This window comes from Panthera leo, chromosome D2, assembly GCF_018350215.1.
Source record: "Panthera leo isolate Ple1 chromosome D2, P.leo_Ple1_pat1.1, whole genome shotgun sequence".
NCBI lineage: Eukaryota > Metazoa > Chordata > Mammalia > Carnivora > Felidae > Panthera > Panthera leo.
This window is the reverse complement of record NC_056689.1, coordinates 15,405,141-15,430,792: the sequence shown is the minus strand read 5'-3', so window position 1 is coordinate 15,430,792 and position 25,652 is coordinate 15,405,141. Positions and strand designations below refer to the sequence as shown.

The 25,652-nt window shown below is 46.0% G+C and overlaps 1 protein-coding gene across 1 annotated transcript in view; it reads left to right on the top strand.

Annotated features, from left to right (window-relative positions):
* Window positions 1–6,418: 6,418 nt before the first annotated feature.
* NTPCR (nucleoside-triphosphatase, cancer-related) overlaps window positions 6,419–25,652 on the top strand; it is a 31,885-nt gene continuing 12,651 nt past the window's right edge. Inside the window, exons 1-3 of the mRNA XM_042908607.1 lie at window positions 6,419–6,536; window positions 10,664–10,826; window positions 11,352–11,448. Coding sequence (XP_042764541.1) covers window positions 6,503–6,536; window positions 10,664–10,826; window positions 11,352–11,448 — 294 coding nt within the window. The 5' untranslated portion in view covers window positions 6,419–6,502. The remainder of the gene's footprint in view (window positions 6,537–10,663; window positions 10,827–11,351; window positions 11,449–25,652) is intronic.

Here is a 25,652-nt window from a genome sequence, read left to right as displayed (position 1 = left end):
TTGGTGTGGTTTCCCGAGTAGATTATTTGTATTTTTAGGGCAAAGACCCTATCATCTACATCTTTTGTTACCCTAGAACACCTGCTGAGCACTCTCTAAGCAGAAGTGATAAATACAATTGACGACATTGACATTGTATGTCTTCATTTGTGAGCAGAGGGCTGCTGCTATTCATTTGTATTTCCTTCCCAAGTATCTGTAACATAAAGGAGGACTTTCAAAAGTGTTCTGCTGGAAAATAAACGATTGAGTTAGAGATTCATTTATTTAGGAAGATTAACTGAACACCTAGATAGTGGGAATAGAGTGGTGAGTAAGCCTGGTTCAGTTCCCTCTCTCATAAGCTTTCATTCTAAAGTCATTCAATAAATTTAAATCACTAATTATTCAGTAATGACTAGGGTAAGAAAAATGAACTAGAAGTTCAGGAGGCTAAAGGAGTTGTATCAGGGACACGTGGCATGTTCTGAGGGATCAGGAATGATAAATAAATGGTAGTTAGGGGAAGATGGTAAGAGAAAGAGCCTTTGAAACAGAAGAAGTAGCATATGCAAAGGCCCTGTGACAGAGAGCATATGATTCTTCTGGGTGTGTGCAAACATTTTGCATTTCTTCCGTACCAAGAAGGAACCCCAGGAAACTCAAGGTTGGGCTAGTCCTCCCATGCAGCAATGCCATCATTTCTAGTCTCCTGCACCAAAGTGGTATGAAGGCATTCTTAGTATCATGCTGGGAAGCCTAGAAGCTAACTATTCTCAGCTCTTCAAATGTGAGGGTCTGTGGAGCAGTGAACAGGGTCAGGTATTGAGTTTCTTCTGATAACTCCCTACTCTGCTCTTGATTGACTCAGTTTGCTGCGTCATCATGAAACAAGGACTAAGAGGTAGGGGTCTTCAGGTAGAACAAGTTCTGTCTGGGGTGCCTGGGTGGCTCAGTCCGTTAAGCATTCGACTTCGGTTCAGGTCATGATCTCATGGTTCGTGAGTTCGAGCCCCACGTCGGGCTCTGTGCTGACAGCTCAGAGCCTGGAGCCTGCTTCTAATTCTGCGTATCCCTCTCTCTTTCTCTCTGCCCCTCCCCCTGATTGCTCTCTGTCTTTCTCAAAACTAATAAACATTAAAAAAATTTTTTTAATTAAAAAAAAAAGAAGTTCTGTCTATCCTCATCTCTATGAACATATGCCCCATCTCACACTGGGGTGACCAAAATCAAGAATCCAGGATCTTTGTTTCACTAGCCAGTGGGGGTTGTTTCTGGGGGGGGGAGTAAGAACAGAATCTGCCTGAAAATGCCCCCCATTACTTGTTTGTCACAAGTTAACACTTCATATATCCAGTCCCATTCACTAGCTTTCAGACCTAGCATGGTGTTGAGAGGGGATGATGGGAAAGGAATCAACGTACCAAATCTGGTCCTGGTCTCACTCTTCGTACCGAACAGTTTTCTGACTTTGGTTGGGCAGGTTACTCAGTTCCTCTGAGGCTTGATGTATCTATAAAGTGAGGGTGGGGGTGGGGGTGAGACTCTCTGCCTCACAGGGAGTATAAAAATTCAGGGGGTTAATATATGTCAAGTGCTTAGCTCGCGAGAGGTCTATTTTAAGGTAGTTTTAAAATATGTTCACAGATCCTTTAACAATTATCCAGTCAAAAGGTACAGTCTGTGTCCCCAGTATCGCTCCAAATATAAGTAGCAGAGTACCAGAGCCCGGGACTGAAGCTGACCTGGAAAGTTCTGGGATGGGGATGCGGGTTACGTGCGCCCGTGCAAATGTGTGACCGGTCTATCGGTTTCCATCGCTGTTGTCACAAATTACCACAAACTTAACAACTTACAATCCCACCCCTTTATAAGCTGACAGTTCTGGAGGTCAAAAGGCCAGCCACAAACATAACTGGGTTTTCTGCTCAGCCGGGCTGAGTTCTCATCTGGGGACTCCGGGGAAATTCCAGAGCTCATCCTTGCTGTCAGCAGAGTCCAGGTTTTTGAGGTTGTAGGAGCGAGGCCCCATTTCCTCGCTGGCATAGGGTCATTTGAAGGCGATTTAACGTAACGCGTCTGCACGGTGCATGCGGTTTGGGGGGCAGGGAATCTGGGGAGTCATTTGACAATTCTGTCCACAACAGGTAGGACAGCTGCTTCACTTAGAGGCTCCTCAGACCCAATTTTCCCAGCCACCCGCTGTAACTTCAGGTGACCTTGGCAAAGAGAGGTGGAAGGGACAGTGTGTGTGACCCTGATGGGGAACCGCAGGGCTGTGACCGGGAATGTCTAGTGGGGATTTGCTGTCCCAGTACTTAGTACGTCACACGAACCAACCTCCATTGTCTGCATTAGAAGGGGAATCCTCGTGGGTGAGTACCCTGCCCAGTCTGTTGGTGGAGCGAAGTCCTGTGGCTGCAAAGACCCGAGCATGACTGTTGAAGACTGGGAAAGCCTGTGCGACTCTCCTGCCGGTCTGCCATCACTCCACTTCCCCCCCGACAGGCTGGTGCTGTGCTGTGTGGCGTTTACCAACACAGGATCATCTTTCATCTGGATTGTTACAGTGGCCATCTTCTCCAGCCACACAGGCTTGCTGATGTTCCTCCTTCAGCCAAGCACTCCTGCCTCAGGACCTTTGTACACACTGATCTGTCTTTCTACACTGCCATCTCCCAGACTTCCACAAGGCTCACTTCCTTCAGAGAGCTCTGCTCAGGTGGTATCTTCTCAGGGACATCTCCCTCGATCACCCTCCATAAAATTGCACACCCTTCGCATTCCCCGTCTTTTTGTTTTTCTTCCATGGGCTTACCAACATGTGGCATTGTATCTCTACGTTTTCTTGTGTATCTTGTGAATTTGTGTGTCTCTCCCCACTGCACCATGACCTATACAAGGGCAGACTGTTTTCTTCACCGCCGTGTCCCCCAGCCCCTAGAACGGTCCCTGGCACACAGCGGGTGGATAAATGTGCTGTGGGTACATTCGGTGAACAAAGAGGTGAATGAGAAAAGATCCATTAGGGTCTTGCCTTTGGAGGAATTCATAGCTGGGTGGCAGGAGAAAAGGTGGATATGAACAGATCTTTGTGGTGTCACATTGTGGGGTGCTGAGGGCGCCGTGGGGAGGGGCCAGGACAATCAGAAAAGCATTCCTAGAGCAGTGACATTTGAGCCTGTGTTGTTGCATAGGAAGCGACTGGGGAGAGAAGGAGGGGTTCTCACCCCTCCCCTTGTCCCTCTGCCTCAGTCACACTGGCTGATGGCTGTCCTCAATCCCGAGGAGCAAGGAAAGAGGCGCTTAAAAGGAAGAGGAAGAAGTCACCTAAGGTCTCCGGTTCAGGCGCTGCGGCCCATGCGCTTCCTGGAACCAATCACTGAGCCAGGAAGATGGCCCGCTGTCATTGGCCAGGCCTGGGTCACGTGCTCCCCAGGAACCCGGGTTGGGGAGGACATCCACTCTTTTTAATCACAGGAGGACGGAAAAGGATAGTTTGGGGGCTGTTTCCACGTGGGGAAACAAATGCTGGGAGGCAAAACACTGTTATCACTTTTGTTTTTCTTACTTCCCTTTTTTCACATCCCCCATGGCCATAATCTCTGTTCTGGTCTCAGTTTTCCTGTACTTGGGACTTTGTTCTGTGTCCAGGCCAGGGCCATACCACTCGACAATGGGGGGGGGGGGGGGGGGTGCTGTGCACGCAAGAGAGATGAAGGGAGAGAGTGTGTGTGTGTGTGTGTGTGTGTGTGTGTGTGTGTGTATGTGATGTGGGGGGAGCATCTAGACGTGCTGAGGGTGTAGAGTCGTCCCGGCTTCCACATAGTGACTAGGCCCCCAGTACCAACAGATCAGGCTTCACATACAAACCGTTACATAGGCTTTCTAGTTATTTACTGACAAGACCATTTCTTCAGGAAGAAGATCCTATATTCAGAACAACCGAACCATTAAAGGAGAAAGCAACTCGTGTAGTGCTTTAGTCTGTGCTGGCTGCTATCACAAAACACAGACTGGATGACTTCAAAATAACAAATTTATTTCTCACAGCTCTGGAGGCTGGAAGTCAGATCTGAGTGCCACGGATGGGGGGGGGGGGTGCTTTTCTGGGTTGTAGACTTTCCTATCCTCACACGGTGGCAGGGGCTAAGGATCTCTCTGGGGCCTCTGATGAGGGCACTGGTCCCATCCATGAGGGCCCCACCTTCGTGGCCTCATCACTTCCCAAAGGCCCCACCTCCTAACACCATCACTTTGTTGTTGTTTTTTAATTGGAGAGAGAGAAAGCATGAGCTGGAGAGAGGGGCCGAGGGAGAAAGAGAGAGACTTTTAAGGCATAGAGCCCTACGCGGGGCTCAATCCCACAACCCTGGGCATCATGACCTGAGCTGAAATCAAGAGTTGGATGCTCATTTAACAACCACCTAGGTGCTCCACTGAGGCCATCACTTTGGGCGTTAGTTTTCAACATTTGGATGTGGGGAAGACACAAGGATTCAACCTACAGCACTTACTCTGACAAAGCTCTTTGTTTTGCTTTAAAATGCTCCTCTGTCCTTTAACTGTAGAATGACCAGCCATCCTGGTTTTCCAGAACAGAAGGGGTTCCAAGGACAGTTTTGAAACTAAGACAGTCCTGGCAAAGCAGAGGTATAAAAACCAACCAAAAAACCTGTGTTAAGGACTTTTAGGATTTTGAAATCATAGAAAATTTAAACATATACAATTATACCATGGTTCAATCGTAAGCAAAAGTTAATCTCAGCACAATACTTGAATAACATATTTATTCTAAAATGTGTTCCTAATTATTCTAATATAAGGTATTTCATCTGTTATTGATATATAACACATAGAGGAAACTTTACCAAAGACTCAGATCAATGAATTCTCATGAGGTTAAGACACCATGTAATTGCCACCCAAATAAATGGCTTTTAATGTAAAAAAAGCCCACATCCAACTACAGAAGAATTTTCTTTTTGTTCTCTGAGACAGCAGTTCCCTACATCTGGAGTCTGTATGTTCCTTGAGCTACCTAAACTGATGCCCGCGAATAGCTACCAGAATGCCACGTATACCGTCAAAAGAAAATAATCCAACTCCTGGGGATCCTTGCAAATTATAAACTGTTTCTCAGTGATGGGAATTTTTATATTAATTAGCAATTAATGTTTACAAGTGTTTTGGTAGCATGAAATACTTTTGGTAAAAAAACAAGAGTGTATTTATGACTGTGTACATGTTTCCTTTCTTTTGGAAACTACTACCATGGGTTTCCTTGGCTGCATCAGCTGGTCTTGATTCCAATTTGCATGAGGTTAAAGATAAATGTAGGTGGAAAGCCCTACATTACCAGCGATGCGGCTTTGTAAATGTTGCCAAAATGATGGTAGCAGCTACACTGTGCAAATCTCATTTTTTAGATGATTACTTTTTAAATAGCTAAAAAACTGAGGCCATCTGACTGATGTATATAGCAGGCTAAGGGGAGCCCTGGAGGTCCTGTGTGGGCACAGACCAATTAAGTTGAGCACTCAGTGAAATTGCTTTCTCAGCCAGGATGGAGAATGATTGATCACAAGTCAGACCGTACACATGTCAGGCTGAAAGAGTTTACAGGTAAATTTGGCCCAAGGCCATTGCCACTTCATTTCGCTGGCTGAAACACTTCAAGTGGTCAAGTGAGTGGGGGGAAAGCCACTTAATTCTTTGCGCAATGAGATCCTCCGGCGGGGTCTTGCGTTGGTTTCCACTTACGGTATGGAGGTAAGAAAGACCAATTTCTGGTCTTCATATGCAATGATGGGGGCTGGGAGGTCTGTCTATAAACAAGTGGTTCTCAACCCCAGGGAACGTTGGAAATTGCTGGGGAGTTCAAAAAAAAACAAAAAAAAAAGATCCAGATCCTCAGGACACACCCAAGACCAAACACTCCGAATTTTCTGGAAGCGGAGCCCAGGCATCAAGCACGTTTTATCAGGTAATTCTACTCGCAGCTATGATAGACGACGCTGGGCAAAGAGTTCGAATCGGTAGCAAAGCCTCCTCCCTCTGCGGGAGGTTTCCGAGACCAAACTTCCAGGAGGGTTGGGGTAATTTCAGCTTGCAGGTCCGGACATCAGCGGCAGGACTTGGACCACGGCGCTCACCTAGCACAGCACCAGTTTATTAATAGGCGTTCTCACGCACGTCTCCCTTGGAGACCCCCCCCCCCCCCCCCCCCGCCCCGTGAGCCGGAAATCTACGATCAAGGACAAGGGGCCGAAAAACTCTTGACCACCCCACTCCCGAACGCGGACTTCTCCACTGCGTACGGAGATCAAGAGCCCAAGGCGCATGCGCGAGCAAGACCGAAGGCTGAGGCATGGGGGGGGGGGGGGCGGCGCTGAGGCGCCTGCGCGACCGCGGGGGCGGTGCTTCCGGTCGGCGGAGGCGGGGCCCGGCGCACGCCGGGGGCGGAACCTGGACCGCGACCCCGACCCCGACCGGGCCGCGACCCCCACCCGGGCCCACCGGAATGGCCCGGCACGTGTTCCTCACGGGGCCCCCAGGTAACCCCGCCCGGGTCTCCGCTTTTGGGCGGGGGGGGCAGCCGGGGTAGGCGGGAGGTGGGGGGCGTCCCCGTGTACTTGGGAAGGGGCGGCAGGCTCCAGGGTTCTGGCAGCTGGTCCCTAAAGTCCCCAGTGAATGTTACGGGCTCCGTGACCCCTTCCCAGAGAACGTGATTTTAAGTACAAAAGACAGGGCTAGAAATGAGGCCAAGGCTGGTAAGAAAACGAGCTGTGGTTTGGTAGTATGTGGGCTTCTTTACGAAGGCATTAAAGGGGGGCGGGGGGGGGGGATCCCACGGCAGCAAGCGTCAGGGCGCAGTTTTGAGCTCAGTGATGCGCGCACACGGTATTGCAGGATGCCCGCCGCGGCCGTGATTGACGGGAAGGTGCCCGGTTTCTGTGGATGGTCACACGTGCCGCCGCTACGGTGGCTCTGGCCTACCATTCGTAATGAGAGGAAGCGCGGGGTTTTCACCTGAACGGTAGTGAAACTGAAGATGAGACTTCCCACTCCCCAGTTGCCTGCAAGGGTGAGGCCGGGGGACGAGAAGCCTCGGTGCCTCCAGGAAGCCCCTCCCAGATCCTGTGTCTGTGGCTTTGGGCACATCCCTCAACCCTACGGGATCCCGATGGGAGAGTGTGCGTTCACGTGAAGCTGGAGGAGACGCTTTTTAAACCCAAGGCCCCACGCGTGCATCCGGCGTGACTCAGGAAGGTGGTGGCAGCATCAGATGGGCCAAGGCAGAAAGATGGGTTGATTGGAGCAGAGAAAGTGATTTATTTCGTCAGCTCCTTTGCAAGGTGTGCCTAGTGTTTAAGTGAACTGAGAGCTCAGGTATCAAAGATTGTCATTCTGGGCCTAGAACCCTCTTTCGCTTTATTTGAGTGGTTATGTGTTGCCCAAGTAGCAAAGGGCATACTTAGTATTGTGGACTCCAGAATGTTCTTTTTACCAGGCAGTGGAGGCGCTGTGAGGAGACCGGTTTGAGAGATTTCGAACATCCAGAGTACTCCCTAATACTGCAAAAGACCGTCTTCTGAAAATTGAGTCGTCAGTCCTTTATTTGAACCTGGGAATGCTGTTCTCTCAGCAGGCTGGCCTCAAGACATCTATGTGTTTCATAACAGAAGTGATCTGTTGTTGTTGTGATAGGATCTGCCTGGCTCCTGGAGGTGGCTGGGGACAGAGAGGTGGGCCAGATCAATGCTGGTTCTTCTTCCTGTCCCCCTTTTTTTTAATAAAAGTTCCATGTACACACAGTTGAAAGACAAATGATTCTACAAGATAGCTTGCCTAAGCCCGTCCTAAAAACCACTCACCTTCTCTTTCTCTCCATCTTCCTAATGCAGTTATAGTGTAATTTTGATTAGCCCAGTACAGGTAAAAAGTAATCACAGAAGAGCCATGTAGTTAGTAATCTATAATTTTCTTTTCCTTTTACATACAAGTCCTCCCCCCCCCCCCACCCCCTGCTTTGGAGTTACTGTCTGTTTTTTGTCATAGTTTCTTTCTCTCATCAACTTAGTCTCAAACTCTGCCTGCTATCTAAATCTAGTCTACATATTCAGATCATCAGGTAATGTGTCTTTTCAAAGAGGTCACTTTTTGTTGTATATGCTCAGTGCTCTGCTTGCGTCTCCTTGACACTTAATGTTTTTCCCAGCTGTCCAACCTGTGACCCATCTTAGAGGGCTTTCTCTGATTCTCTGATTCTCTGATTCTCTGATTTCTCTAGATTCTGTACCTGTGTGCAGAGCAGGCCTGACGGGCCAGGGAATTCCTGTCCCCCGGGAGCAGCCTCCAACCCATGAGAGACGGGAGTCGGTGGATAAACTCTCTACTTCCTCAGCCCTCAGGCAGGAAAACTTGAGTCACGTGCCCAAAACTGTGTCCCAGAGTTCCCCAGTGGGATTAGCTATCCACGGAGGTAACTTGCGTGATAACGCAGTTACTTCCCTTGGAGTCTTGGGGGTCACTTTGCAAATTAAACCTCCCGCCCTTGAATCTTTTATCTCAGGGTCAGCTTCATGAGGGAAGTAGAACCAAAAGGTTTCTGGAGCTTTCTGACCTGCCCTTCTTGCCTGTGTATGATATGGAGCCGTCATTTTGGGGTCTCCTTCAGCATAGGTTACCTCTTCGTGTAGACAGCTCTAGGGTAGCAGCTTAATTGATGGAGATGAAAAATTAACTGAAAGATGATTTTTTAGAGCTGATCAGGAAGGGGCTTGAGCCAGCACCGGTGTTCTGCCCAACATGCAGGACACAAAGCGTCCCCTTTTATCACAGCTGCCCCACGTTATCTTCTTCAAAATGCAGTATTTTTTTTTCTTACGTTAAGAGTGATACCCACTTACTATTAGACCAGAAAAAAAAAAAAAAAAAAATCAAAGTTTTAGAGAAGAAAGTGACAATCACATGGAATTACAACACACAGAAATAAGTGCTGTAAACTTTTCCATTTCTGTCTCAACATTTCCTGTAGATACATACAATTCACTTTTTAAAAAAAAAAAAAAAAGCATAATAGGATAATGCTATATATATATGCCTGCTGTGCCTTAACCTGCTTTTTCTCTGTTTATCACTGCCATATTGCGGTCTGTTTTCTGTGCTAATAAAGATAGGTGAACAGTATTCTCTGTAAGGCCCGTATGGCATTCCTGCATATTTATATGTCGTTATATACATGATACCGTAATTCACCACTCCCTGACCGGTCACCATATAGGTTGCTCTCTATATTTTGCTATTATCATGAAAACTGACGTAAAACCCCTATTCCACGTATCTTTGTACTGTCGTCAGACTCTTGCTGAAGGTGAATTCCTAGACACAGAATTGCTGTGTGCTGCGGAAGGCACGTTGAAGTCGCCCTTCAGAAAAGTACCAGCTTACATATCCACCAATGCCACTGGCCCGTATTAAACAGGCTCTGCCGGGACTTTGCTAAACAGCAGGTACTGGGACACAGAGCTGGGATGAAAACCCTACACGGTTCTCTTCCAGCCCCAGTGAGCACGTGGCTGGGATCCCCTTGGGTTGGTGTTCACGGGCCAGAAGGCCAGCCGCCACCGTTTGTTAGTGTGAATTAGGAGGAGAGGTTTATTAAGTAACAGTTCATGGTTTATCTCATACAAGCTTAAAAGGTTTCTTGGGGAACCCTGATGACTCTGAGGAGGCAGCCATAGAAATAATACGACTTTACAACCCTGTGGTATCTCAAAATAGTCTATTGCAGGCTTGCCGGAGGATTCCCATTTTTCCCATTTTTGATAACCGTGATGCCATTGACTTAGATGTCTATGGAGCAAGTCATGGATACACACAAAGGCCCCTGTTAAATTATATGGTCCTTACTAATAGTGCCTGGCTCCACGGTGTCGGTGATTCCCTGTTGGTACCTGTAAACGCACCCGAGTAGTTAACAGGCCAGGTGGATGGGGGTGGAGGTGATAGGTTGTAAGTGGGGAAGGCGTTGGGGGGCAAGCCAGAGGAACCGTGAGAACAGCGGAGGAGGTCACAGAAGGGGCTGCCGACCCGATCGGATCGCTCTTGTGAGAAAGTTTAAAGATTGCCATTTCTGGTGGTGTTAGTGGTATTGAAGGGACGCTTTTCTGGGAGACACAGCAATGTTAAGTCCGTGGAGGAGTGACGAGATTTTCGTGGGTAAGCGTAGGTCCAGAGTGTTGGGAAGGTTGAAATCCTAGTTTAAAGGGTCCAGCCTTCGACCCAAGCATGACCAGTTTTGCGTCCTGGTGAGAGCGTGGCCACCCAAGGAAGAGAGTAAACTTAGTTCCAGAAGCTTGTCTCAGAGGGTGCGGATGGCACTCGGCTGTCACCGGTAAGCCGCTCAGTTGGTTCTGGGATGGTGTGTGTGACAAAATTAATAATGTTTCAGAATTTCAAAATAAAACTTTAAGATCCCATTCATATTTTTAGTATGCTTGAAATTGAAAAGTTTTAACACCTGGAACAATCAAAATGAAAGTGAATTAATATTCATAAAATTCCTTTGCAGCCCATTTCTCTTCCCCACTGTGATTGCTCTCAGGCCCTGCGTGCTGTTCCCTCCAGCAAGGGGGTGGTTCCTAATTGGTTTTTTGTTGTTTTTTTGTTTTTCTTTCAGGAGTTGGGAAAACAACATTGATCCAGAAAGCCAGTGAGGTTTTAAAATCCTCTGGTGTGCCTATTGATGGATTTTACACAGAAGAAGTCAGACAGGCAGGGAGAAGAATAGGATTCGACGTTGTCACCTTATCCGGCACGCGGGGAGTTTTGTCTAGAATTGGGTACTGACATTTCATTTCTATGATGTTTTATTCTCCCTGGGCACAGGATCGAGCCAAATAATCTCTGATCCCTATCTTGAAGAATCTTGGGCCTTTGCGGATTTCTCAAAGAAAGAAAACAGACTTTGAAACCACGATATGAAAAACAAAGTACAAAGATAGCATATTTCACTTAAAACTTACTCCACTGAGTACTAAATTTTTATCATTTTGTAATTCGTCATCCTGTTTCTTGTGCTACTTTTCCAAGATAGTTGGGGCGCTGCCTCCCTGTAGCTTGGGGATCGGCACCCCCAGGTAACTTCCAGGGCCGGTGGCGGTGGCGTGGTGGGCATACTTGTTGGAAACCCTGTTCTCAGGAGACGGCACGGCATCAGGTTAGCTTTGCATACTACCGCGTTTTGTGTAGGTGATGTCTCAGGGTGATTTAGCATATGTCGAAGGGCCAGAGGCTCAGTGGCCATAGCTGCAAACCAGAAATCAATACAGGGGTCTTTTCAACAAATGCACTGTTTCTTTATTCAGCTCAGAGCCTCCACCTGGAAAACGCGAGTGCCGAGTTGGGCAGTACGTGGTGGATCTGACTTCCTTCGAGCAGTTGGCACTTCCGGTCTTGAGGAACGTAAGTGTGTGATTTCTGCTTCTTGAGCCCATCTCTTCTTCGTGCTCCTGGGAACAGAGTGGTTTTGCTCCTAAGGAGCGGCCAGTTTTGCATCTTACAGTTTAAAAGTTTTCAGGTGACTGAGCTGTAAAGAAGATATGCACCGTAATTTGATGTCACTATGAACTACAAATAAATTCCTCCTCACCCAAATTTAGCCCATGGAAATATTTTATACTGGGAGAACTCTGGTGCCCAGCTCCCAAGGCTCCCAAGGTTAAGTTTTTCCTTTGCCTTCCTCCTATTTATATCTTAACCCTGTTAAGATTTAGGAATGTTAACCCTTAACATTTAGGAAGGGAAGATGTCATTACAGAAATATTACCAAATTACACGTCTTCCTCGGCTTACGAGGGCGTTACCTCCTGATAAACCCATCATAAGTTGAAAGTATGATAAGTGGAAAACACATGTAATACATCTAACCTACTAACCAGCTGACCTTAAACATGTTCAGAACTCTTCACCTCAGCCTACGGTTGGCAAGATCAGGTAACACAAAGCCTATTTTGTAATAAAATGTTGAATATCTCATGTAATATGTTGAATATTGTACAGAAAGGGAAATACATAATGGCTGTGTGGGTGCAGAATGGTTGTCAGTGTATTGGTTGTTTACCTTCATGAGCCTGTGGTTGCCTGGGGGGTGGGACTGGCTTCTCCTGCCCAGCATCGGGAGAGAGGATCCTGCATGCCACCGCTGGCCCAGGAAAAAGTCAGAATTTAAAAGTTGACCTCTGGGGGCACCTGGGTGGCTCAGCCAGTTAAAGCATCTTACTTTGGATTTCAGCTCAGGTCATTATTTCACAGTTGTGACATCAGGCCCCGCATTGGGCTCTGCCAGGCATGGACCCTGCTCGGGATTCTCTCTCTCCTTCTCCCTCTGGTCCTCCCCAGCTTGGCGCACAGGTGCTCGCTATCTGTCAAAAAATCCCATTTTTTTGACCTATGGTTTCTGGTGCATCCATATTGCTTTCACACCACCATAAAGTTGGAAAATCATAAGTTGAACCATCGTAAGTCCGGGACCATCTGTGATATACCGTATATCACTGTATTATCTGTTTTTTATTTTGTTTTGTTTTGTTTTGTTTTTTTGTTTTTGTTTTTTAAACAGCGGATTGAGATATAATTCATATACCATACACTTCACTCATTTAAAATATACAATTCACGGGGCGCCTGGGTGGCTCAGTCAGTTAAACATCCGACTTCGGCTCAGGTCATGATCTTGTGGTCCGTGGGTTCATGCCCCATGTTGGGCTCTGTGCTGACAGCTCAGAGTCTGGAGCCTGCTTCGGATTCTGTGTCTCCCTCTTTCTCTGCCTCTCCTCTGCTTGTGCTGTCTCTCTCTCTCTCTCTCAAAAATAAACATTAAAATAAAAAAAAAGAAAGGAAATAAAATACACAATTCATCTTTTTCTAGTATATTCATACGATCGTGCAGCCAGTCATCACAATCTAATTTTAGAACATTTCCATCGTTTCAGAAGGAAACCCCACACCCATTAAGCAGTCATTCTTCATTCCTGTGTCTCTCCCAGCCCCTGGCAACCCCTGCCCTACCTTTCTTTGCCTGTCAGTTTGCCTGTTCTGGGCATTTCGTGAGAAGGGAATCCTATAATATGTGGTGTTTTGTAACTAGCTTATTTAACTTAGCATAATGTTTTCAAGGTTTATCCACACTGTAGCACATGTCATTCCTTTTCATGGTCAAATAATAGTCCATTATGTGGATATACCACATTCGGTTGATCTACCCATCTGTTGATGCTTCCACTTTTTGGTTATTGTGAATAATGCTGCTCTGAACATTCGTGTACAAGTGTTTGGGTAGATGTCTGTTTTCACTTCTCTTGGGCACACACTTAGGACTGGAGATGCCAGGTCAGGTGGTAATTCTGTATAAATCTTTTTGAGGAATTAGCAGTCTTTTCCTGGCCAGCTTCACGTTTCCACCAGCAGTGGGTGAGGATTCCAGTTTCTTCACATCTTTGTCAACCAGTTATGGTCTTTTTTAATTTCATCCATTCTAAGTAGGTGTGAAGCGTTGTCATATTGTGATTTTGATTTGTATTTCCCTGATGACTAGTGATGATGAGCATCTTTTCATGTCCTTATTGGCCATCTGTGTATCTTTTTTTTTTGAGATATGTTTATTCATTTGCTTTGCCCATTTGTAAATTGGCTCAGTTCTCTTTTTACTACTGAGTTGGGCGATTTTTTTTTTTTTTTTTTTAAGTTTATTTTGAGAGAGAGAGCATGCACGCATGTTAGGGAGAGGCAGAGAGAGAATCCCAAGCAGGCTCCACACTGTCAGCAGAGAGCCTGACTCAGGGCTCAAACTCACAAACCATTAGATCATGACCTGAGCCGACAGAGCCACCCAGGCGCCCCTAAGATTTTTAAAAAAATTTTTTTAAGTGTTTATTTATTTTTGAGAGAGAGAGAGAGACAGAGCACAAGTGGGGGAGGGGCAGAGAGAAGGGGAGACACAGAATCTGAAGCAGGCTCCGGGCTCTGAGCTGCCAGCACAGAGCTCGACGTGGTGCTTGAACTCACGAGCAGCGAGACCATGACCTGAGCTGAAGTCGGACGTCCACTCAACCAGCTGAGCCACCCAGGCGCCCCTAAGATTTTTTTATAAGTTCTGGATACCAGTCTGTTATCAGTTATATGATTTGCAAGTATATTCTTTCATTCTGTAGATATCTTCCCTTTCTTTATGGTGTCATTTGAAATATGAATGTTTTTGAGAAGTCCAGTTTATCTGTTTTTCTTACGTTGTATGTGCTTTTGGTATTGTAGCAAAGAAGACTTTGCCTGACATAATTTCGTCAAGTTTAACTCCTATGTGTTCTTCTAGGAGTTCTGTAGTTTTACTGTTACATACAGGCGTGTAGTCCAAAGTAATTTTTGTATATGGTGTTATCCAAATTCCTCCTTTTGCATATAAATATCCAGTCGTTTCAGTACCATTTGTTGAAGACTGTTCTCTTTCCATTTAATTGTCTTGACACTCTTGTTGAAGTCAGTTGACCATGAATGTAGGGATTAACCTTGGACTCCAAATTCGATTCCGTTTATCCTTATGTCAATTCTGTCTCTTCTTAGGTCAGGAGTACTCTGTCTTACTGAAGTTTGGATTTTGATCGGGTTGTATTGAATCTGTAGATGAATTTGGGGAGTATTGCCACCTTAATAATATTAAGTCTTTTGATCCATCCACATGAGATCTCTTTCCATTTACCTATATTGTTTTGTAGTTTCTAGCCTACATGTCTTATACTTCTTTTTTAAAAATTTTATATCTCAGTATTTTACACTTTGGGGTGCTATTGTAAATGGAACTGTTTTCTTAATTTCATTTTTGGAATTATCGTTACTAATGTATAGAAATACAAGTGATTTTCATTTATTGATCGGTTTTGTATCCTGTCACCTTGCTGAATTTGTTTATTGGTTCTGAGTTTTCCAGTGAATTCCTTAGAATTTTCTTTGTGGAAAATCATGTCATCTACAAATAGAGATGGTTTTACTTTTTCATTTCTACTTTGGATGCCTTTTATTTCATTTTCTTGCCTAATTGCCCTGGTTAGAACCTTCAGTTCACTGTTGAATGGGACATACTCATCTTGTTCCTGATTGTAGGGAGAAAGCATTTAATCTTTTATCATAAAGTATGATGTTGTCTGTGGGTTACTTGTAGGTGGCCATTACCGGGTTGAGGAAGTCCCTTTTTATTCCTAGTTTGTCGAGCGTTTTACAACGAAGAAGTGTTGGGTTTTGTCAGATCCTTTTTCTGCGTCTACAGAGGTGATGATGTGGTTTTTATCCTTTATCGTATTAATAGAGTGTATTATGTTAATTGATTTTTGAATGTTAAACCAGCCTTGGTTCTTGAAATAAATCCCTCTTGGTCATGATGTGTGATTGTTTTTATATGTTGATGGATTCAAAAGGATTATATGCAAATCCTTTTATATGTTGCTGGATTTTTATATGTTTGCAAATATTTTGTTGACGGTTTCCATGTCTGTATTCATTAGGGGTGTGGTCTGTAGCTTTCTTGTGATATCTTTGTCTGAGTTTGGTATCAGAATAATACTGACCTCAGAATAAGTTGGGACATACGTGTTCCTTCCTCTTCTGAGTTTTAGAAGAGTTTGTGAAATATTGATATTAATTTTTTCTTTGGATGTTTGATATACTTTACCAGTGAAGCCCTGTGGCCTGGGCTTTTCTTCAGGGGAAGCTCTTTAATTACGAATTCAGTCTCTACTTGTATAGAGGTGCTGAGTTTTTATTTCTTGTTGAGTCAGTTGTGGTAATCTGTGTCATTTAGTAACTTGTTTTGCTTACCTAATTTGTGGGCATACAGTTGTTCGTATATTCCCTTATAATCTTATTTATTTTGTGAGATCAGTGTGTTTTCCCTTCTCTTCACGCCTTATGTTAGTTATTTAAGTTCCCTCATGCCCCCCGCTCCTTTTTTTTTTTGGCCAGGAAAAGATTTGTCAATTTAGTCAAACCAATTTTTGCCTTTGGAGTATATATTACTTTTTAAAATTCATTCATCAAATATTTATCAAATCCTAGGTATACACTTGTGAACAAAACAGACATGTTTTCTCCTTTCTCTAGACTCAGTCGAGTGGGAAGTGTAGACATTGAACAAGCAAGTGGACAGTTGTCATAAACACCGTGAAGGTGACAAGTGGGGTGCTGTGAGAGGTGCCAGGAGCTGACTAGATCAGGTGACCAGGATGGAGCTCTGGGGAGGTGATGTGTAACTGAAATGGAAGATGGGGAGGCACCGTTACTTCAGAGGGAGACTACAGGCCCGTTGGGGGGGCAGGGTGGGAGGTTCTATGGAGAATACTACAGATGATGGAAAGAGATAAACTGAGGCCCCACTGCCCTGGGGTGGGAGTAGGTAAAGAAGAAGGTGTGGTTGGTAAGGGGGGTGGGACCACACGATCAGGGCCTAGTAGACTGTGAGTTTCATTTAATTTGTGATAGACTTACTGCTTTGATGTACTTTTACGGAAATTGGATGGTGCAGACTTGGGCTCCCGAGGCAGGTCTGAACCTTCCAGAGGCATCTGTTATGCCAGCAGTAGAATCCAGGGTCTTTCGCTTGGCCTGGTGGGCTTTTTGCCATCTGGCCCACTAACCTCCGACCTCCTGTCACCGTTCCCCAGCCACGTGTCCCCCACACGTGCTGGGGCCGGTGCCATGCCAGCCTTTGGCTCTCAGCCCTGGCGGTTTTCTTTGGTTGGTGCACTCTTCTCTTTGCCTGTCTGCTCTGTTTTGACATTTGGGGCTTGGCTAAAATGTGCAGTTGGGGGCTTTGGTAGTTGGCCGAGGCTGCTGAAAATTTTAACTCTAGCCTGCGGAGGGTAGTTCTGATTTCAGAGGGCTGGTGGGGTCCTGCGCTCTGGTTTGCTAGGGGGCTGCTGCTCCTCAGGACCCGCCTTCTCCTGGGCTTCCTCCCCCTCGCTGGCTCCCCTCACCTCCTGCCTTTTGGAACCTTCCCTCGGTCCCGTCCTGGGTCTGTTGTGGCCACTGTGTTGGTGGGAGCAGTCAGAGAACAGGATATTTTTCTCTCTAGTTCTTTTCCCACCAGATGCATACCCTCTACTTAAATGATCAAAGGGCAAGTGACGCACTTCAAATGAAATTCCTGTTGAAGACTCTGGCTTTGGGCACTGGATCAATACAGAGAATTGATTTTTACTTAACCTTGCTTAGAACAGACTGAATCCTGGGAGAGCGGTGCGCACATACGTGCTTGGCGTCTGTCTGCAAGATTATATAAGAAGTCATACGCTGACTGGAGTAAGAGCTTGAGTCTCTCTTTTTTAATTAAAAAACAAAGGAAAGCAGACATCTCCCAATTTTTGATACTTTGATGACCAAACCCAGACATCTTTGTTTTGGGAAGACTTCCCAGGCTGCAGGTTCTTACCTAGTCGAGGTCACAGATTTTTTTTTTTCTGAAGTACAGATTTTTCTCCCATCTCATATATATGTTTTGTTGGGATGAAGAAAGAAAAAGGAATTAGTGTTTTGCCTTCAGACTTAAAAAAAAGAATGAAAGATGGGGCACCTGGGTGGCTCAGTCGGTTGAGCTTCCAGCTTCGGCTCAGGTCATGATCTCACGGTCTGTAAGTTCGAGCCCCGCGTCGGGCTCTGTGCTGACAGCTCGGAGCCTGGAGCCTGTTTCGGATTCTGTGTCTCCCTCTCTCTCTGACCCTCCCCCATTCATGCTCTGTCTCTCTCTGTCTCAAAAAAAAAAAAGAACAAAAGAAAAAAAGTACAAAGGTAATTACACAACAGAAATAAGAATATAAAGAGATAGTATGGGCAACTAACATAACCTGAAAGCTTTAGAAAGCACATTTAGGCAGGTGGAAACCTTGATATAGATAGCCCGTTAGTTTATAGTGCCCGGGATGTCAGAAAACACTAACTCTCACTGTACATTAAGAATTATCTATGAAGTGCCTCCTACATGTAAGAAATTTCACTATGGATGACAAATATTTTTGAGTTGTGTCTAATAAAAAACATAAGGGAAATAATCCTCGGGGCTGGTAGGGGTGTGCCTGCTCTGAGCAGGGAGGTAAAAACCGAGCTGGAGCCTAGGAGCTGCTGGAGGCCGGGGCAGGGCTGGAGGGGGAGGCACAGATGTGACCCCGGCCCCGGCTTGCTTCATTTCCTTAGGCCGGAGTGGAGACTGATGGACTCTCATGGGCACACGTGGTTAATAAAGGAGAATACAGTAAGACCGGGAAACACTGTAGACTCAGTAAGGGTTTTAAAAAGTCCTATGTAGGGTTGAATATCGTTGATTCTTTTTGTCATTCCACTGGTGACTTCTTTCCCTTATTTGACCATGTTTATTGTTTTCCTGAGTTTTAACGTTCTCCCTACTCAAGCTAGCAGATTTGTAAAAAATATGAAACAGAAATGAAGAAGGGGCACCTGGTTGGCTCGGTCAGTTAAGCGTCTCTTTAGTTCAGCTGGGGTCATGATCTCATGGTTGGTTAGTTCGAGCCCCGCATTGGGCTCGGGGCTTACAGCACAGTGCCTGCTTGGGATTCTTTCTCTCCCTGTCTCTCTGCCCCTCCCCTGCTTGCACGGTCGCGCTCTCTCGCTCTCTCTCAAAAAATAAGTAAAAATAAACCTAAAAAGGGGCGCCTGGGTGGCTCAGTCGGTTGAGCGTTCAACTTCAGTTCAGGTCATGATCTCACAGCTTGTGGGTTCGAGCCCCGTGTCAGGCTCTGTGCTGACAGCTCAGAGCCCGGAGCCTGCTTCAGAATCTATGGCTCCCTCTCTTACTCTTTGTCCCTCCCGTGCTCATGCTCTGTCTCTCTCAAAAGTAAAAAATAAATAAACGTTAAAAAAAAAAATTAAAAAAAAAAAAAAAAACCTAAAAAAATAAAGAAGAAAATAGGAATAACTCCTAATCTTCTCACTGGGTTAACCACTGTTAGTGTATTTCGTTTCTTCCTTCTTTCTACTTGATTTGTTCCATCATTCCATAATGGGGGAAAATACTTTGTATCGTTTTGTACGATTGGGTTTTTCCCCTTATCATGACTGAGTGACATGGGAATGGCCTTCCAACAGGATCACCTTCACAACTGTGATCATTTAATGATTGTGCAGTATTTCATAGTGTGGATTTTCACCTTTGACTTCAGCATTATCCCCTCAAGTGTCAGATGTTAACCCTTTGTACACCAGCCTTCTCTCCAGCCCTGGTGGTTTCCCTGGGGGAGGATCTGAGGGTGGAGGCCCTGGATTGGGGGGTTGTGAACTTCTGGGGCTCTCTGCGTGCTGCTGGGGTGTTCCCGTGACATTTGTGGCCCTTTGTGCATGTGCGTACACACACACACACACACACCCCAGCACGTGGGAGTGTTGGTCTCCTTGCTCCTTCGCCAACACCTGGCACTCTTCTGGTCTTCAGTTTTCCATCCTTCTTTCCAACACTTCTTTGCTTAGATTCATGTTGTTAAGTTGCTAATGAGGTCAAATGTTTGTTAGTTTATTGTGTACTTTTTTAATCTAATTGTTTTTGTTTATTCCTGTAACCATTTTTTTCCTTTTGCCTTAAAAATATCTTTCATAAGGCAGATGACCTTTTTATATTTATCGATTGCGTTTTTCTCAGTTTTTCACTTTGGTGATCTATCTTTCTTTCATTCTTTTCATATTGAGAAAGTCTGTCCGTTTTCCGAGTTAATTTGGAATTTGTTTCTTCTGTAGTACCTTTTTTTTTTTTAAACATTTATGTTTTTAATCCATCTGGATTTACTTTGAGTGTAAAATACAATGAGACTCTCAATTGCTTTTCTTCCAAATGCTTAGCCGGTTTACCAAAGCCATTTGTTAAATAACCCAGTTGTCATTCATGTATTATGCCTTGTTAATTATATTAAGAAATGTGTGTGTGTGTGTGTGTGTGTAATGTTTTACAGTTACCTGTTCTTTTGCCTGTTTGAGCCTTACATCAGTACCACACTGTTTTAGTTGCCATGCTGTCTTATCGTTTAAAAAGTTGTCTTATCCATTCTTGTCTGTCCATTTTTCTGAATCCTAGTAGTGTTGATGGTCATGGTGGTGGTGGTGGAGGAAGTAGTTAACAGTTACCGAGCACAAGCTCTGCACCAGCCGCTAACTCATTTACTCCCCAGAGTAATGCTCTGTTCCTGATTTACAGACGAGGAAACTAAGACAGAGGACAGAAATTTAAATTCCCCCAAGGCACACAGCTTATTAGTGGTAGAGCTAGCATGAATGGTGGAAATAAGACTATTACCCGTCGCAAAAAGTCTCATATGGGGGCACCTGGGTGGCTCCATCGGTTGAGCGTCCGACTTCGGCTCAGGTCACAGTCTCGCGGTCCATGAGTTCGAGCCCCGCGTCGGGCTCTGTGCTGACAGCTCCGAGCCTGGAGCCTGTTTCGGATTCTTTGTTTCCTGCTGTCTCTGCCCCTCCCCCACTCACACTCTGTCTCTTTCTCTCTCTCAAAAATAAATATTAAAAAAAAATTTTTTTTAAGTCTTATATGGAGTGATTAGAACTATATAAAATGAGTCATTTGGATAGAAAAGGATATCTTAAGTTTTCAGACAACGTTTACTCCCCAGAGCTGAAAACCTGGTATCTCTGGCTTTCCATTTCCATTAGTTGAAAAAAAAAAACTTTGTTTTTTGGTAAGGTTATTTAGAGGTTTCTTCTGTTTTCCGATGCTTCTGTAGTTAGGATTTTTTTGCCAGTTTTTTATTGATCACAGCTAACAGGCTAATGCTGGCCTTTTCCATAATGGTCTCTTTGACAGCCACACTGAATGCTTTATTAGAATTTGTTGCAATATAGGATTTAGCATTTTATTGGCTCCCAATATATCTCCTACTCACACAAAAAGGTAATAGATTCTAAGGTTTTAAATAACAAACAACATCTACTCAAAGCCTGGTTTTCTAGGCTGCACCATGTTCTTTGTAATTAAGATCCATGAAAGGTCTAAGAAGCTAGAACCAGAACACCCGATGAAAATCATAGTCGAACCTGTTTTGATCAAAATGAGGCTTTTGGTGTAGATTTGTTTTCAAAAGCAGGATCTGCTTTTGATTCTGAAATGAGCTTCTGCTTCAGATCTTTGAAACTTCCTTTGAAGGTCAGAGCATTCCTGTCTGGGGGAAGGTTATTTTGGTACCACTTGACCTGGAATTGCCACTTAGTATTTCAGGCCAGTAGGCTTTAGAGAGAATTTAGAAGAATCAATTTCTAGTCAGGATCCGTTCCTGAAAGGTTGACAGGAGCCCAAGCCTTGCTTTTGAATTTCCTCCATTGTTAGCAAATGTGACATTTTTTCTTTGTTCCTCCTCACTTTCTATTTCTGTACCTCATGATCATACATATGCACTGCAAGATCACCAGAGAAATAAAAAGCTGTCTGGCGCAAACATAAAAATTAATTTTAAAATCGTCAGTGAAAACATGGCTGCAGTGAATCAAAATCAGAAAAGGAGCTGGAGGTTCAGCGTGAGGTCGGCTCTGCGGTTTGCCTTGTAGGATTTGTCATGGCAGCCCTTTCTGGTGATCTCTGTGGGGCTGCATCCCTGTCAGGGGCCCCCAGGGGAGATGTGAAACCGGCCCCCTTCGTTGGGAGGGCAGAGGGAGACCCAAAAGGAGGCAGGCGCTCATCCGAGGCTGGTAGGCGGGCAGTTGTAATCGGCAGAGGGAACTTCTGTGCAGGGCCTGCCCTGGACCGGCAACATGAAAGGGTCCCTGCTCCCACCTGCCACATCTTAAGAGTTTAGAGAGCAAGAGAGAGAGAGACGCCTTAACTGGGTTCAGGCGGGTATATTGTGCAGGTGTTGTGGACACCACGTCAGTGTCTCAGGGCTGCGTCCTTGGAGCGGCCTCTGGGAGCGAGAAAGGCTCATCCCAAGGACGGGATGGGGTGAGGAGCCTCCCACCACTTGCGTCCAGCTCATGGGTCAACTGGTGGTCGCGTCTTCTCTGTGACCTTCCCCGCCAGCCCCCCTGATCCCCCCGGGCAGGGTCTGACGCTCCGTTACTTGTCACTGCCGGTCTTGGTGAGCCTCTGTGACGTAGGTGCCGAGCGGGCCCCTTGGGCTGCCTTGGGCTTCTCTGCCTCCGTGCAGTTCCTTCCTGCCACCCGCTCCCAAGAGGCACGGCAGAGTGCTCCCTGAGCGGGCCTGGGGCAGAAGTTGTGTAGACTGTTGCCTTTCTGCCTTTCACCCATCCGCCTGGCCCCGTTTGCAGCCCTCGCCACTGGCCGTGTCGTCTGGCACGCGTCAGTCCGAGGCCCTGCCTCCTTCGGAAGGAAGCTCACCCGTGGTGGGTTGTGCCTTGCTTGACGCTTAGACTGAGAAAATCTGAGTGTGAGTGTTCTCTTTTTTTTGTATTGATTCTAATTTTTGTCAATTGTATTGGGATGTAATGTTCCTCGTAGAGAAAATGACCAGGATAAGAATAATGCAGGACCACCTATATACTTGTTATCCAGAATCACCTGTCGTTAACATTTGCCCTGTGTGCGCTCACCCTCTCTCCCCACGTGTGTGCCCATGTGTGTTCGTACAAACACATAAAGTTGTGGGGGGAACCATTTGAGAGTATGTTGCAGTCATCAGGGGGCTTCGCTTCTAAACGTTCAGTACAGTTTTCCTGAGAATAAGGACATAGTCTTGTATAATCAGTATAGTTCTCAACCTAAGTAAATTTTACACCAAGAAAATACTAATAATCTGCATTCCTCTGCCGTTTCGTCAGTTGCCTTAGGGCTGTCCTTTGTAACCTTTTTCCGTCTGGGCCAGGGTCCGGTATTACATTTAGTTGTCATATCTCCACGAGCTCCTTTAATCTGGAACGTCTTCTCAGGTCATCCTTCGTCATGTAGGACATTGGCATTTTCAGAGAAAAGGTCCTACTTTCACAGGACATTCCTCTTTGGAGCTTTTCTGGTGTTTCTTTGTGACAGCTTCAGTCGGAAGACTGCATGACTGGTGCCGTGCCTTTCTTGGGCGTCTGCTCTCGAGGCGCGCCGTGTTTCATGATGTTGGTTTTGGCTACCTGAGCAAAGAATCGTCCAAACTCCCAATGTGTATTTACTCTTTTTTCCTTTGAAATTAATTCGCGTCGAGTGGGGAGACATGTTAAGGCCGTGCACATCCTCCTCATCAAAATTTCTCCTAGTTAATTCTGATTTCTTTTGACTTTATTGGATTATCTGAAAATAATAATTTTCACTCTAGACTTTGACTGGGAAGCCAATTTAACTGCTGCCTTTTGAAATATTTTCTGTACCAAGGTGAGCAGTAATTAAGCATACGATCATTGTTCATTCGAAAGCTGAATTACAAAAGCCATAATGGTTGATTTGTCCTCATCACCTCTGCCCTTCTTTACTTCTGTCCAGTCTCCTCATGAGTTACAAAAGAAGTCATCACTGTCCCACTATAGCCAAATCATTCAGCTTTCTCTCTCCTAAGTAATTTCTAATAAAAGGATGTCAGACCGCAAAGATACTAAACCTGATGGGGCACCCGGGTGGCTCAGGCGGTTGAGTGTCTGACTTTTGATTTCAGCTCAGGTCATGATCTCCTAGCTCAAGAGTAGAAGCCCCTGTGCTAACAGTGCAGAACCTGTTTGGGATTCTCTCTCTCCCTTTCTCTGCCTCACCCCTTCTCATGCTCTCTTTCTCTCAAAATCAATCAATCAATCAATCAATCAATCCTAAGCTTGAATCAAATTTAAATATTGACTGAGGATTTTACTAAGCAAGAGGAGTTTTTAAAAACGTAGTTAGTAGAAACACAGCTGATAAGGAAGCGGCAGGAGTTAGCACGTGGGGGGACCTGGTCCTCTCTCGCTGAGTGCGAGGGAGAGAGGTGGAGGGCGGAGGGCCCTTCCCCTGCAGGTCACCTCTTAACCGCCTGCCAAAGCAGGCCACTCTGTATCCTGGATAAAAGGCTGTTGGTGGTGTTACTTGTTCTGAGACCCTGAGTGTGTCGTTCTTTTGGAGTAATTGAGAGTAATGATTACTCCCAAAACGGGTCTGGGGCTCTGCCTCTGTAGCCCCTAGAAAGTACAGTGCCCTTGGTTCTCGTTGGAGGCAAAAGTATTTTCCTTACAGTTAGATGGATTCCTTCCGTTCTTTCCTTCCATTTCCTTTGGTTCCTTTCTTCGATTTCTTTCCTTATTCACACTGAGAAGACGTGCGGGTGGTATTGCACGTGGGGTATGGAGGGGAGCTTTGGCATCAGGTGGTCTTGGGGTTGACACCCGGCTCTCACTTGGGAGCCCAGTGACTTTGTCTCACTGTTCCTCATCCTAAAACAGGGCTGCAGAGACCTGCTACACGAAGTTTCTAGGACTGAACGCGGAGTTCCCTGTAAAGTGTGTTAGTCCCGGGCCGCTAGGAGGGGCAGACGTAGGGATAGTTCTGATTGTTTCTGGTGAGAAGGCGAGTGGGGTGATGGGAGGCAGAACCTGGGGAAGGGCCTCACCTCGGCAGTCTGATTTGTGCGTGCCAGGGCCCCGGGGCCGGAGCCAGCTGGAAATCTGTCACGGACACCCACCAGCTCAGATGCCCAGGCTGGTCCCGAGGCGCTGGGATCACGAGGCGTAGCGGGTTCCCGATCCACTGGGCTGGCTGTCAGCCGGCAGATGCTGTTTCAGGCCCAGGATGGTGGAAGATCCTGAGGGCGCCGGTCTGGTGCTCTGCAGACAGGTGCTCGAGTGGGCGAGCCCCAGAGAGGCCAGTTAGGACACCCTGGAGGAGCTTGGAGCCCTGGGCCCTGGGGTGGGAACGTCTGGCACCAGGGCAGGGACAGCTCCCGCCCAGGGCACGCCCCAGTAGAGAAGGGCTGGGCTGCAGGGCACGTCAGGCAGTCTAGACATCTTGTCCTGGCCGCCAGCCTGTGATTTCCTCCCTGGGGACACACGGTCGAGTGCCACGAGACTGCTAAGGGATTTTGAAACTTTAGGCGCAGAATAAGCACACATAAAAGTCTAGTCGGAGCCCTTCACTTTTAGCTGATAACTTAAGCCGTGGGCTGGCTTGGCTGTGGCCACTGTTCCCACCATTTGCCTCTCTGGCTTCCCGGGACCGTGGCTGTTTGGGGGGCTCAGGGTCGTCATTCTGCCCCTGACGACTGCCACGCGCTCCCCAGTTCCCTCCCGCGACTTTGATACTCGTGGTCCCAGACAGGCCAGCTCAGAGGCCAGGCTGGGGGTCTGATAGTAAAGAAAATAATAAGTTCATACCCCCAGAAATACTTATGAAGTAAAGCATTCACAGTAAGACAAATTCACTTTTTTTCAATATAGTACTCTGGTTAAATGGAATTGCCTATTTTATGTAGGTTTACGTTTTCATTTGTGTTCTTAAAAGTGCTTTTAAAGATTAAACAAGAAACTGAAAAAAGTCACACAATTTTTAGGTCTCTGGCGTAGCTGGTACACAGATATCTTGTTGCTCCAAACTAATTTAATCTTTCCAGAAAGCAAACTAGCTGAGTGTAAGCCAAGTTATAAAATTCTTCATGGCTTCCCTTACCACTGGCTGGTCAATATTACGACTCTGTCCCAAGGAAATATCCTTTCTCTCAGAACAC